This window comes from Uranotaenia lowii, chromosome 1, assembly GCF_029784155.1.
Source record: "Uranotaenia lowii strain MFRU-FL chromosome 1, ASM2978415v1, whole genome shotgun sequence".
In the NCBI taxonomy this organism is placed as follows: domain Eukaryota; kingdom Metazoa; phylum Arthropoda; class Insecta; order Diptera; family Culicidae; genus Uranotaenia; species Uranotaenia lowii.
The window spans coordinates 62,885,264-62,899,603 of NC_073691.1; the positions used below are offsets into that span (position 1 = coordinate 62,885,264).

The 14,340-nt window shown below is 37.0% G+C and overlaps 1 protein-coding gene across 3 annotated transcripts; it reads right to left on the reverse strand.

Moving 5' to 3' along the window:
* Positions 1–3,109: 3,109 nt before the first annotated feature.
* Positions 3,110–13,060, reverse strand: LOC129739468 (serine protease persephone-like). Of its 3 annotated transcripts, none has more exons than XM_055730940.1 (4): positions 12,617–13,060; positions 3,846–4,315; positions 3,604–3,787; positions 3,110–3,545 (listed from the first exon to the last, which is right to left on the reverse strand). In XM_055730940.1, the coding sequence occupies exons 2-4, from the start codon at positions 4,269–4,271 to the stop codon at positions 3,184–3,186; spliced, it is 972 nt and encodes a 323-aa protein (XP_055586915.1). In that variant the 5' UTR covers positions 4,272–4,315; positions 12,617–13,060; the 3' UTR covers positions 3,110–3,183. The 3 variants fall into 3 exon arrangements, with proteins under 3 accessions (XP_055586915.1, XP_055586912.1, XP_055586914.1); XM_055730937.1 differs by having other exon boundaries at positions 12,612–13,060; XM_055730939.1 differs by lacking the exon at positions 12,617–13,060 and adding an exon at positions 11,351–11,758.
* Between the last annotated feature and the right edge of the window lie 1,280 nt (positions 13,061–14,340).

Genomic DNA, 14,340 nt, shown 5'->3' on the forward strand with positions numbered 1-14,340 from the left:
ACGTGCGGGAAAAATTCTGATCTCTTTTATTTATACCGTTATTTTGTTTTGTTTATTTTCCGGTTAAATGTCATATTATTCAAGAAAAATAATATTCTATGTATGACGGTGGAAGTTTTGACATATCCAAAACAACTGAACAGATAACAATGAAATATTCCATTACAGAATCTTCTGTTCATATTTATGGTATAACACCAAGAGAACGTCTAATTTTTAATTAATAGAATAAGACGACCATAAATTGATTTAGGGGAGGAGCGGGCTATATGCGCCTATTAAGCAGAACACTGATTTAATCAAATATCACATCGGATATGTGTACAAAAACTATATACACGTGTGCAGACATCTGTTTTCTATACAATGGGGTAATTTTTATGTTAAAATTTTCTTCTGTTTCCAAGAAAACGATTTTATTGTAAGTGTTGTCTAAAATGCCGAACCTCAAATCGTGCGGGCTAAATGCGCCTATTTATATTTTGAACAAAATTTCAGTTTTTTGGGCAATATTTCCGTATAATTTCATAAACTGCTAGAAAGTAATAATTTTCGTACGACAAGGGTGAAGTTTTATAAAAATCTATGTATATTATAATTTTTTGAAATAAAACAAAAGTTAGGGTTGCCATACTATGGAGGCAGTTCATCCATGAGAAAAACTTAATCAAATCTATTTTTAGATCATCAATTCTCTCTCAAGATGTTTTTCAGAGCTTAGATTTGAAGGTTCAGTGGTAAAAATCATTTATTTATTCTATTTAACCTGTTATTTTAGGATGGAGGCATTTTACAAACATGATGGGGGCATACAAAAACACTCTATTATTCCGCTATATAATCATTATTAAACGTCCACTAAAGCTGAAATATGTTGAATTTCTTAAGTTCATTTGAGTAAGAAACAAAAACCATCCAAGTTTTCGATTTAAACTTTTTTACATATAATTTTTAAAAGTCGGAATATTACATCAGAATGTATCAAAAACTTGTATGATTTTTTAAATTTTTTTGAGTATGTAAATTCATAAAATTCTTTCTTGCCTTATGTTCTCAGCGTATCACACTCAAAGTGCATTGGTCAGATAAGCTGTCTAGTCAGCCATTTCATCAAACAGCTGTAGGGTCATTTAACCCGATAGGCCCATTTAGGAAACCTTTCCCCTACTTGGTTTTTGTAAACGTTAAGAATGTTATGAGTTAGTTCGAGAATAGAATGATATTAACTTTGTAATTCTATGTGAATTTCATCAGAAACCAAGGAAATGTCAGATACTATCCACTTCTTCTTTCATACTAAGGTGCTAAAAAACTAAACAAAATTAAGGATATAAATAAGGTTGACTTTGTAAAAATAAAATTCATAATTTGATCCAACCCTCAGTATCAGAAATCAAGAACAGATCATTGGTTCAATAACATCTTCAAATGCAAGAAGCTTGGAAAATAAAAATTTTAGTCTCGACGAAAATATGATTCAAGATCCAAAACTGAGATTATGAAAACTGAATTAGATTTGCAAAGACTTTTTTGAATTTCATTTCTGATTTTGAATTCAAGATCTCAAAGTAAAAAAAGATTTCATAACCGTTTAATTTGAAATTGTTGTGAATAAAAGTTCCATGTACATACACATAGGTATATTGAATGTTCTAATTTTCTTTGTTCAGTGCTTAAGCATCCATTTCTCGATAAATATGAAAAAGTTAAAGTCGATATAAAAAAGATGAAAGAGGAGATTATCTAATACAGAGAACATATCAAATGCATGATAGATAACGAAAAACAGAATGGTATATGAAAATTTGTTGATATTTATATATTTGCAGCATAAAAAAAATCGCGAAATTTCGTACCATGAAAAGTGTTGTGCCATTTCTACAAATTTGGTACCTATTTATACGATAAAGAAAATTTCAAACATGGTTTTGGCGAAAAAGGAAAGACAGTTGATCAAAACTGCTTAAAATGACGACACATTTCAACAAAACACTTTTTGGCACTTATCTTGGGGTTAATAGAAATTGAACATATCGGTATCAAGGATCCTCTGTAAATGAAAAAAAATGTAAAACGGAAGAAAATAGATTTTCAACTTTATCCCAGAAGATATTCGCTTTCCAATTTTGTTGGAAGTCAATCTTCTTCGAAAATTTTTGCCCCTGGAGGTAGACACTACCATAATATAACAGAAGTATTACGAAAATAGTCAAAAAACTGTGTCGATTCACTCCGTTTGAAGGTAACAATCCAGTTTCATGAGCGTAAATAATTATTTCCCTATTTTCTGCTTATTTAGATGTTCATTATTTTTTTGCGAAATTCAAAGGCTTAACGAAGTTTGCCGGGTCAGCTAGTTTATTATAAAACTTTCCTTATTTCCGTCAATAATCAAGAACAAAAATATTTCACTTTTTCATACAATTTTAACTTTGCTTGGAAGACTTAACCAACTCCTGGGTTACGTTTTTCCAATAAATAATATTTCATCCATGCCTTCATAAAAACTCAATGAAAAGCTTAAATCCTACAAAAAAAGTCAACAATTTGGATGATTATGGGACGGATGCAAATGGAATTTTTGTTTTTTTTTTGGATTTTCTTTCAAAATTTTTTTCGTTAGTTGTGACTGCTATTTTATGATAATTAACAAAAACAGAAAAAAATAATTTGAAACTTGCTTCGCGGGCCGAACTAACATGTCTCGAGGGCCGCGGGTTGCTCACCCCTGCCTTAGACAGCAAAATTGTTGAGCTCTTTCTACCAATTCCCCTATTGTGAGGTTTTCAAGCAATTTTCCGTCATTTAAATAAAAAGGTGGGCGGAAGCCACCATCTTTCAAGCTCCTGGCATGGAGTATTCATTTCCTTAAGATTTCTCTTGCATACCCACAGCGGTCTTTTTCCACGGTTTCCGGGAATTAACGCGGTTTTTCGAATAAAGTTAGTTGAACTTTTAGTGTAGAGCACAAGAATTAAAGCTTGTTTCAGTTATGCTAAGACCAATAATCTTATGTCCCCTATAGTATTGAGTGTCGTAGATTCTTGCATTTGTAACGAAAAACAAAACATTAGGGTTCTTTTCTCATTTGAAGCAATTGATTGATGCGTGGAGAAAGATTCCAATAGTCGAGCCAAAAAAATCATTGTATTTTGTCTTTTTTCACTAAAACTCACAACACGTTTACTTCGGAGTAACTTTTGGCCACACTACGGACTCGATCCAATCGATATATCGTGATACTCTGGTATAGACGCTCGGCGTGGCTGATCCACAACCATTCCCGAAGGAAGTGACCCCGACTAGCTTGTATTTGCCATCCTCGATAATCTGCAGCGGTCCACCGGAATCACCCTGACACGTGTCCCCGATCAGTTTCGTGTCTTCGTTTTCGCGCCCAGTGGCGCAGTATTGCGTCGAGATGATTCCCTGAGGAAGCCGTCGGTTGTTCTTGAGAAGATTGTTGTCGGCAAATGTTTGATTGCACTTGTCCAGTGCTACCGTCGTGAGGTTAACCTTCATCAGAATTTCCGACCGGAGCTGTTCTAAAATCGAAAGAGTGTATAGAAAACAGAAAACATTGATCGTCCTTCTGCTACTTACTATCACTGTCAACGATGCCAAAACCTTCAGCAGTCAATACTGTTGTCTTCGGGAGATCTTCTGTTCCACTGTACAAGCATATTGGATTAACATCAGGCTCGTTTACGAGGCTTCTCTCCAACTCAATCAGTGCGATGTCGTGGTAACTGCGAGCCGCTCGATAGTCTGGGTAGGGAAAGAATTGCTAGAATATGTTGTTTTATTAAGAATAACGTCAAGTTGAAAACGCCAGCATCAAATACCTTTATTCCGACGATCACGCCAAAGTGTTCGGGATCGAGAGTTTTTGTTCCCAAAAGCACAACCACAGGTCGACCGTTAATGGGAATGCAGTGAGCCGCAGTTAGCACAAAGTTATCCGCAATCAAACTTCCGCCACATCTGTAGTCATAGCCTTTCGCAATTTCATCGTTCTGATAGCCCAATGCGGCCATGAATGGGAACTCTCCGTCATCTGCTTCCTCGCCATCGATAATGTGGAATGTGAGACGATTGTCAACCATCGGAATCTTGTCACATGCCAATCGCGTCCGAATTCCGACCGACACCGTATCGGTTTTGCAGCAAATAATCTCAATCATACCGTCAAATCCGCAACTGACCCGCTGATTGAACTGTTTCTTCTTAATGATTGTCTCGTTGAACCAAGCACATTTGATCGATTCCATGCAGACGCCAGATGTGCCATCCTTCAAAGTGCACGGATCACCCTCTGGAAGACAAATTTCATCAGTTTCACTACTCAACCAACACATAATAGGAAAACTCATCAATATGTACATAGATCAATTCATCTACAAAATTTTGTATATTCTTTTTATATCTCCAATTTCATTGGCACCATTTTAATGGAGAAAAATAGAAACATTTAAAATCTGATCGCCTAAAAACTTGTGATGGGTTTTCTATAACGAACCTGTGTCTTTACATGTTGAAATGAACAATATATTTTGTTCAGCTAAGTTTAAGTGCACGGAAATTCCCACAAAAGGTTCAGTTTTGGAAAGTTGAACATATTTTTAAATTTTCTACGCAAAATCTAAACACAAACTAAAAAATTGAAACAAACTTCATAAATATAAATATTTTGTACAAAATACGCACTGCGGAACCTCCAAACCATGTGTTGGTACCAGAGAAAAACCTAAACGAAAAGAGCTTTGAAATGAAAACTTAAATTCTAAACCAGAGTAAAGCTCTCAGATTGTGTATATAGCTTTGTTCAAGGTACAACACAAATGTGCAAAGTACAATAAACCAGTATAGTAAGAACCTTATTCTGCTCGATTGCGCGTTTTTTGTCCGCCAAAAGCAAATCCTATAATCCCTCAATAGAAGTTCAAACTTATTTAGTTACTTCCACTGTTAAGTTTATCTCAGCAAGGTGTGCAACTTGTTGTTCGGTGTTAAAGTGGAAATTATAAGCTGTGCAATTTTGATGCTGTTGTGAAGTAATAACATCTTCACCCAAGCGGTTGCGAGTGACGATATTCAACTGCTATTTATCTGGGCCGTTCGATATTCACAGGAGAAAAACGGGAGCGAACCCTTCGGAACATCTGGTAAGCCGATCTAAGCCTAAACACCACGGGTGCCTAAGATTTTCACTGAAATAGGCTTATTTTGAAGCTTGCAAAGAGCAGAAAACGAATCTCTTTTTTGAAAATTTCATACCATGGATGGGTTGTTGCATACCGAATTGGGTTTGCATACCGCCGATAGGTTGTTTTAAATGGTGATACGGTCAAAATTTGGTCAAGGGAAAACGCATGTAAATCGGTGGTGTTGGCGGCGTACCACTCCATGGCCTATTCACCGTAATGACAAGATGCCAAATCCGGCCAAAACAGTACGGAACGACCGTGTTTCTTTAGGAAAGGCAGCAGACGTTTATTCAAACACTCTTTCACGTAAATTTCTTGGTTGACAGTCCCGGAAGCTATGAAAATGCTGCTTTTCAAGCCACAGGTACAGATGGCTTGCCAAACCAGATATTTCTTCGCAAACTTTGACAGTTTCATGTGCTTGAAAATATCTGTTATCTCCTGTCCCGGAAGCGGCTTGTAGTCGGCTTTGACGTAGGTTTCGTCGTCCATTACCACGCAGTCAAACTTCGTTAGCATCGTCGTGTACAGCCTCCGGGATCGCGCTTTGGCCGTCGTATTTTGTTTATCATCGCGATTTGGAGTCACTACCTTCTTGTAAATCGATAGTCTGCCTCGTTTTTGGGCTCGATGCACGGTTGTAGACGATACATCCAGCTTGTTTGCGGCATCTCGGAGAGAGAGGTTAGGGTTTCGCTTGAAACTACCGGCAACTCTCTTTGTCGTCTCAGCGGCTTCCGGTTTTCGATTTCCAGACTTCCTGGCTGTCGACAAACGTTCCCCAAACACTTTAATTACATTTGTAACGGTTGATTTGGAAATTTTTAGCGATTTTGCCAGCTTTGCGTGCGAGTAGCTCGGATTTTCGCGATGCGCGAGCAAAATTTTGAAACGCTGCTCTTCTTTCTTGGACAGCATTTTGACAACTGAAGAGTGAATTTCCAAAATCAAAATAGGAGCAACATTCTACACACACACACACACACCTTCAAAATGAAGGGTGTTCAAGTTTTTTTTAATGCAAAATTGAAAGAAATACGTCAAGTTGATATTGACCAAATTTTGACCGTATCACCCTTTATGTACATCGAAGGAAAAAAGTTACTACATACATTCGAGGGTCTTAAGGAGTCAAAAACCTCATGGCCCGCGGGCTTAATAGTTTTTGATAATAAAGATACCCGAATTTATGCAAACATTTTCTCTTTCTATGTACTGAAACGGATACGGATAGAAAATGTTTCTGTACAAAGAAACAGAAAATGTTTGCATAAATTCGGGTATCTTTAATAGTCAAAAACTATTGAGCCCGCGGCCCATGAGGTTTTTGAAGCCCACAGCAGATCCATGATGCGGAATTTTCATAAGAATTCAATTTCTGCTGTCCGCTAGCTTCAAAATAAGGAAAGTTTTGTGAAAATCTTGGCCACCCATGTTCTAGTCACTTTTGAAATGAAAACACATTTTATCAGAGCACTTCAAATTGATACATGGTTTTCTGTGACTGATTTTTGTGATAAAGGGTGTTCGGATCAAAAAATGGTCAACTTAAATTCGTCGTATTTTTTTTAATCATTCATAGAATAAACCTGAACACCCCTCATTTTGTAGGTGTATGTGTGTACTAGTCTCTCTCTATTAGTCTTTCGAAGTCTTTAGTTTTTAAAATGGCGTCCAAGTAAAAGGAGCTACGAAGCAGGATTTTTTACATGCGTCGTGAAAATCGAAACAGAAATAGCAAAACCGTTGAATGTGGCGAAATCAACCATCACAAATGTAATAAAAGTGTTCCGGGAACGCATTTCGACAACTGGGAAGCCGGGATCTGGAGGAAATCGAAATCCGGGAGCCGCAGTGACGAACCGAAGAGTGGCTAGCACTCCAATCTTTCCGTTCGAGATGTCGTCAATAAGTTGGGAATACCGTGCATGAAGCCTAAAACGATCCAGACTGTCGACATTTGAGAAGGTAGTGACTGCTAATCGCAATGTTAAGATAATCCTTACGTCAAAAACAAGTCCTCTGAGCTGTATACGGCATTGTTGACAAAGTTTGATTTCGAACGATGGACGATGAAACTTTCGCCAAGGCAGACTTCAGACAGCTTCCAGGACGGATGGGGAAAGGTGGCAAACATTTCAAGCATATTAAACTATCAAAGTTTGCCAAGAGATATCTCGTTTGGAGAGCTATCTGTACCTGAGGCTTGTAGAGCGACATATTCGTTGCAGCCGGGTCAACCAGGAAATTTATCTAAAAAAAATTCTTCAAAAGCGTTTGCTGCTTTTCCCGGAAAAACATGACTTGTCTGTGCTTTTTGGCCGGATTTGGCATCCTGCCATTATGAAAAAAGGCCATGGAGTGGTATGCCGCTAACAACATTCAGGTTGTGCCCAAGGATAAGAACCCTCCTAATACACCAGAACTTCCCCCAATCGATTTTTTTAACGATAGTTAAGCAAAACCGTAAATAAGAACTGTAAGCAGCGAGAAGCAGTTCAAAACAATCTGGCGTTCTGCGCCGAAGAAAGTGGATAAGGAGAATGTACAAAATCTGATGACATGCGTCAAACGAAAGCCTCGCTAATCTGGACTAGGTCGACCGGAATATTATCTGAGTATTTTTTCCGTCTTTTATACAGATTAACCTTAAAAAAGAAAGATACTTTGATTTTTTTTAAACTAATAATCGATTTACACGCAATTTAGTTTGACGAATGTTTGAACTAGGATTGTTCGATCTCAAGAAAAAATTGATCTCTAAGATCGATTCAGATGAATGGTCTTACATAAATTCGATCCATCTAAAAAATCGGAGCTAAGGGATCGATCTCAACGAAGCAAAATATGCTATCTAAAATTTTATGATAGTTATTTATCCATCAAGTTGCAAAAAGTGGGTTTTAGAACGAGTCGTAATCTTAACGACTGAGGCTAGCCGAGTTAGACAATAATGTCGAGGGCTGAAAAATCGAGTTTTGTAATGAGTTGCATACACAATTTTATGAAAATTCGAGAAATTACCTTAAAAATTGATTAATTAACCTACAAGAAGCGCATGCAAACGACTGAAAATTTATGATCAAGTGGGTCGTGAAACGTTCTTTTCGGCACTGAATTCAGTGCTGGAAACAGGCGCGGATCTAGAGATTGCTCTTAGGGGGGGTGATTTGGTAAATTTTCAAAAAATATGGCCAACATTTTTTGAGTGATTGGGAAAAATAAAAACTGTGGCAGGAAAAATAATGATGATAAAAATGAAGAGAATTCAGCAGCATGTAAAAAATATTAAAGACAATAAAAAAAAAATTGTTCAAAGAATTCTGTACATCTGTTTGTGACTGGCTTAGTCTTAGGCAAAACGCAGACTAATGTTTTTTTTTTTCACTAATATGAAGTTGAATTTACGTTTATATATCTAGTTGGGGATATGGAATGAGCATTGGTTTTTCTTATCAGATTAGAAATCCATAAGCAATTTAATTTTGAAAATCCTACTTCATTTATTTACAGTCAAAAATAAATCTGTTGGTATGATATCAACTTACTCAAATAAGCATCTCTGGTTTTATAGTTATAACTACGTCTTATTAATTTTGAAACTATTATAATATTTGGGTAAAAAATCCATTTACACAAGTTACAATTATATTCAATCGAAATAATTTCTCCTTTGAGTTCCAATTTTAATCCGTATGCTGCTTCATTACCTATCGAAACCCGTCAATGTAGACGTCAATCAAAAAACAATCAAAAACCAATAAACATTTAAAACACAAATAAGGAAGTATCTAGACAAAAAAATATAGATTGCTAATCATTATATTTAATTTTTTTAAAGAAGTTTGCTGAGTAGATTCTTTTTTATATATTTTATCGAATACTTAAAGCGTTTTTTTGCTGTGGCTAACAAGATTTAACAGTTGAACAGTTTTATAAACTGCACCAGCGAGGTTGACTACAAAAAGCGGACAGACTTTACAAAAATAACCTTGCTTAGTTTGGAAAAAACTAGCCAACTTTTGAATGTTTCCAAATGCATTGCACTTGCGTATCGTTTTTCTTTTTCAGCACTTTTCAAATGCTCGGAGTATGGAAACGAAAATTGTGTTGGAGGTACCCAGTGTCTAGTTAAAATATTAAGCTTTGTGATATCATCTATAGTTGAGTAAGGTTTAGAATGACCCTTCAAAACAACACCTTTATCTATTTCATAGGCTAATGGGTCTACAGCAGATGCGAACGTGTGATCATTCTGGAGGTCAGATTTGCTAGAAGAACTTGAAAGCATTTCGATGCTTTTATGGTTCCTCTTATAATCTTCGGTGGCATGCATGTTCCTGAAAGCAGAGACTAGCGGTAGCAGATCCAGATGTATGCAAAGTTCGATCGATCAGATTTTCGGTTGCTACATCTGGAAATAATATCAACTATAGAGTTTTTTTTACAGTTCTTACGCACACTTGCCTACGTATACGGATAAGAAAAGGAAAAACAACCTTCAAAATTTTAGTTAACAAAACGTTGATGTCTGTTCAAGGACATGATCGCTTTTGAGGTTTTTTTCCCACAGTTAAAAAGTGTTACTGAAATGGCCAGATTTATGTTACGAATATTTCTAGCCGAAAATAGAACAATTATTAAAAATTTTCATCTGTGGACCCAATATTTTTTTTAAGAAAATTATCATCAAGTATGGTAAACATGCATAAATAATAAATCACTTTATGATCAACTTTAAAATGAATGTAGGCTTCTTTCAGAAATCATTCAGAATTAGTCACTATCAACCGACGTTTCTGGCACTGGCGCCTTCATCAACTCTGAATATCGGTTAATAAAGAAAACCAATCTGCTGTCATGCTTAGGAAATTCCTCAGGAGTGAGGTGCAAGCTTTATCCTTTTCACTCGCCCGAAGCCAACACGAAGTTATACTCGCGCATACTGTTTATACTCAATTCAAGCATATTTTTAAGCAGCTATTGAATTCTTATGCACGCGTTAAAATGTTAATATCTTCGTTAAGGTATTTTGACACATGAAAAAGTTATATTTCATCTAAATTGAGTTAAAAAAAATGATTAATTTTTTCGCCTGGGGGGGGTGATCAACCCCATCATCCCCCCCCCCCCCCCCCGTAGATCCGCGCATGGCTGGAAAGAAGCACTTTTGGATATTGTTTTCAGTGTTGAAATGCTCACTTTTCGACTGTAAATTGCATAAAAGCCTATTTTAATTCGAATACCAAAACTGTCAATCAGATGGCACGGCTTAGCATTAAATCGATTCTCACAATTATATCTTAATATTTTCGGCTCTCACCGAAAAAAAACTAATTGAAAAGATCGGATCGAAAATAAACCGATTAAAAGGATTTTCTTTAGACTAAATAATCGATCCAAAAAGAAAATTAGAGTTGACAAGATCGATCTTCGAAAGATCGATCCAAGATCGACCAATTCAATCTGGTTTGCTTGCTTAAAAGACTTGAGCGCTATCCTCTGACCATGGTCGGCAGCTATATAATATTTTATTTTGTACTTTCTTATATTTTTTTAGCTTTTTGTATTTTGTGTGTTTTGTATATTTTTTCTGTTAATTTTTTTTTTGTATTTTCTTTGTATTTTTGGTTAGAACCATGTTTCGGACCAACCTTGCAAATGACATCAATCGTGTTTTTGTTTTGGACACCCTAAGATCATGGCATTTTTTGAGATGATTTTTTTTACTAAATTTTATCTAGTTGATTTTCCCATTTAGCAACATTCCCGGAAAGGAAAGATTGAGTCGATATTTATGCTAGTTTGCTTCGAAATACTTAACACATATATAAGTTCATAATAACAGTGGATTTTTAAAATCGACGAACCATCGTTGTTTCTTGAAATCTTCAAAATGCTCTTATAATTGATAGTATATTAAGTTGAGAGATATATTTTTCAGTTGTTGTCCTGGACATTCGTTTTACGCAATTCTAGGTTGAAATGCCAAATTTATTATTTAAAATGTTTTAATCAGAGATAATATTTGATGATGTTCAGCATTTAAGAATCCGCATTTTAATGCTAGATGGTTAGAGATGTAAAAAACACATTTTGGAGCAAAAGATCGAGCAGAGTAGAGTAAATGGTTGATATCATACCAAACAACTCCTCGAGGTGTGCGTCCACAGCTGACAGCATGATGATAATGAAAACACTCGACCAGAACAGCATCATCGTAGAAAACCGGTAGACTGATTCTCTTTCGCTCTTTTCTCAAACTTAATACCTTACTCTAAAAATCTTTTATCTGCCGTCTTGACCTATTGATAGTTTATCATCACGGATTTCTTTTGCGCAACTTCAAGATATCAGTTGATTTCGAAACTGTTGATCGGTTTGTTCTTAACGTTTTCTAACCGCGTTTTCTTCAGTAAACCAACAAACTATAATTCCATTGTTTTACACTAACTATCCCAGAGAAAGATAATGGGGGATCACACTAAATACAAATGAGGTTGAGTGACATCAGAAGACTACCCTGAACGAGATGAGCAATACCCAACTTCGAATCGAACATCAACTGAGTGCAGATTGACGGTTTCGTCATAGTATTTTGCAGCTTAGCAGAAGAGTTGTTGGTAGATTTAAATTTATGCTACACTCTCTTTTTGTGTGCTCTGGCCCGTGAGAGCGAGTTTGTTCCCCGGCGGCGGGGCCGCAAAGTTATTTTTATTCCAATCCTCCAACTGTGTCGCAGCGACTCTTCCAAAGGTAAATGATCTTTGTGTTGATTTCCAATGATGGATGATGGCAACAATAAATTTTAGCTAGGGGGTCTGTAACCATTTCTAGATTTCTAAAGTTTTAACAACCAGCCTGAGAATGCTCAAATTCAATGTTGTTTTTCACCAAAACAGACCGCTGTCATGTTCAGCGATGTAAAATGATTTTGTATGCCAAGCTGACTGTTATGTGCCGAGAAATTGCAATCCGCTTCTGCCGATGAAATTTAGCACGAGCATCGTCATGCTAAGTTTGGGTTCGATTCGCAAACCCTCATCTGCTAACCCAAAGCAATAGGTTATCACCCAACTCAACACAAATGTTCATCATCAATGCTCTTTTCGTTGATTCCGTTCCATCTATTCTTCGTCATGACACGACGAGTCTGGTGGCATAAATGTAAATCTTTTATTTTTAATCCTGACAACTAGGTATCTCACGTCAGAAAAAATGAGAAAAAAAAAACTTCGTTCAAAACAAAAATGACTGGAAGGTACTTAAATTAAACCAGATTATGGGGATTTCTAGCTACGTCTTCCAAGCGGGTTTTCCGTTTTTGTTTGTTTTGGAAGCTGTTGATCCATGAAGATGAATGACAAAAAATAAGCTCTGAGAAGGCCTGAGAAGAACGCATACCGTACATGTAATCTCCTTGAGCGTCAGCCATCGTCGTGAAGCCGATCACCGCTGCCAGAACGATCAACAACCATTTCGATGCAGGACAGGTCACAAATCTCTGGTAAAAGTTCACCATTGCAAGCTGGTCGATCTACTTCCTGGATGCTTCGATTAGCTAGAGATAAGCCTGTACTCGTCCACACTGATCATGAATTTGTTGTTTCTAGTTTTGTAACCTATCACCGTTCATAGTTCAATCGCTGGCCACATATTAACCAGGAATGAAAGCATGAGAAAACTACACCACCGGTTATAAGCAAGAGGTTCTTGCTTGGTCACTTAAGCAAACTGCTTACACTGCTTGACAAGTCAATCGATCACTTCCGATATCCGCTACTCAGTTCGATCGATGTCCCCTCGAATGAACTTCTCTCATTTGAGGCCGGCTGAGCACTGATCTCTTCGGATGGAACTTCTGTTGTCCGGTCCTCGTGTGGTGCGGTGCCATCGAGATTGTGAAGTTCGAAGGTGTGCTCCGTTCTCTGAGCGCGGACAGGTTCCAGTAAGGGCGATTAGAGCTAGCTTCAATAGAATAAATATTTGAAAGAAAAAATACCTCTGACATAGCGGCCACTAGAATGATTCAAATCTCGATCATTATTTAACTTAACACATTAAGACTCTCGAGAATATTTGAGTCGGAAACACCAAAATTCGGCATTTTATATAAAACAAACCACTGGACCATAAATTTAGTATTTTTGAGTAACCGGAATGGTTGGGTTGAATTTTGTAGAATAGAGTTTGATTGTTAAATTTATAACATTTGCGTTATGAGTGCAGCTCATTTGCCTTGAGTCAAATAACGAGATATTTCGTATTTGATGCGCATTTTTTTTTGTCTTATCCGTACAAGGATTGTATGCATTTGAAACAGAAATCGATGGCACATGTGATCATTGCACCTCCAGTGAATTGCCGTTGGAAGCATAATTGTCACATGTTACATTCTAATTTCTGTCTAAAGGCCTTATTTAAAAATTTTGTTTTGATCTTTTTAATAGAAACATGAAGTACACCTAAAAACATTTTTTATGTAATTAAATATCATGAAAATATTCATTGCAACGAGGCTGTAGACACCAAAATGCCTTAAATTATCAAAATGTAATATGTGATAATTATGCTTCCAAATGAGTATGCGATCATTGAGTATCATGAGACAGCGAATTCCACGCTGTCGCGACTGATTTAGCAGTTCGAAAAACGATTGACCACCGATCGGAAGCTCACAAGTGAAGGAAAAAGCATTCCATACAACACCAAAAATCACAACCGCTAAGAAGCTGTATCTAAGCCGAAGTTCTGACCAGAAGGCAAATCTAAGGCTGGGCTTCGAACGTTCAAGGTACAAAAGGCCCCTGATCGCGACAAGAATCAGAACAAGTCCGTCAAAACCCGTGCCAGGAAGTTGTACATGGTGACGAAAGTTGAATGCCGCATCATGGACGACGAAACTTATGTGAAAGCCGACTTCAAACAGATCCCCGGCAACCTGTTTTTCACGGCCAAAGATAAGTTCAGAGTTTCGGAACATGTCCGCACTCAGAAGATATCCAAATTTACGAATAAATTCCTGATTTGGCAAGCCATCTGGACGTGCGGGGACCGGAATGCACCTTTCGTGACCCAGGACACAATGAACGGACAGGTGTACATGTAAGAGTGCCTCCAGAAGCGGCTGCTT

Bases quoted from the DNA above. Each gene is read 5' to 3' on its own strand.
- LOC129739468 (XM_055730937.1), bottom strand. From the start codon at position 12,729: ATGGTGAACTTTTACCAGAGATTTGTGACCTGTCCTGCATCGAAATGG. The intron at 3,788-3,845 runs GTATTTGATGCT...AACATATTCTAG, and splicing joins GCGTGATCGTCGGAATAAAG to CAATTCTTTCCCTACCCAGA. The intron at 3,546-3,603 runs GTAAGTAGCAGA...TTTCGATTTTAG, and splicing joins TGGCATCGTTGACAGTGATA to AACAGCTCCGGTCGGAAATT.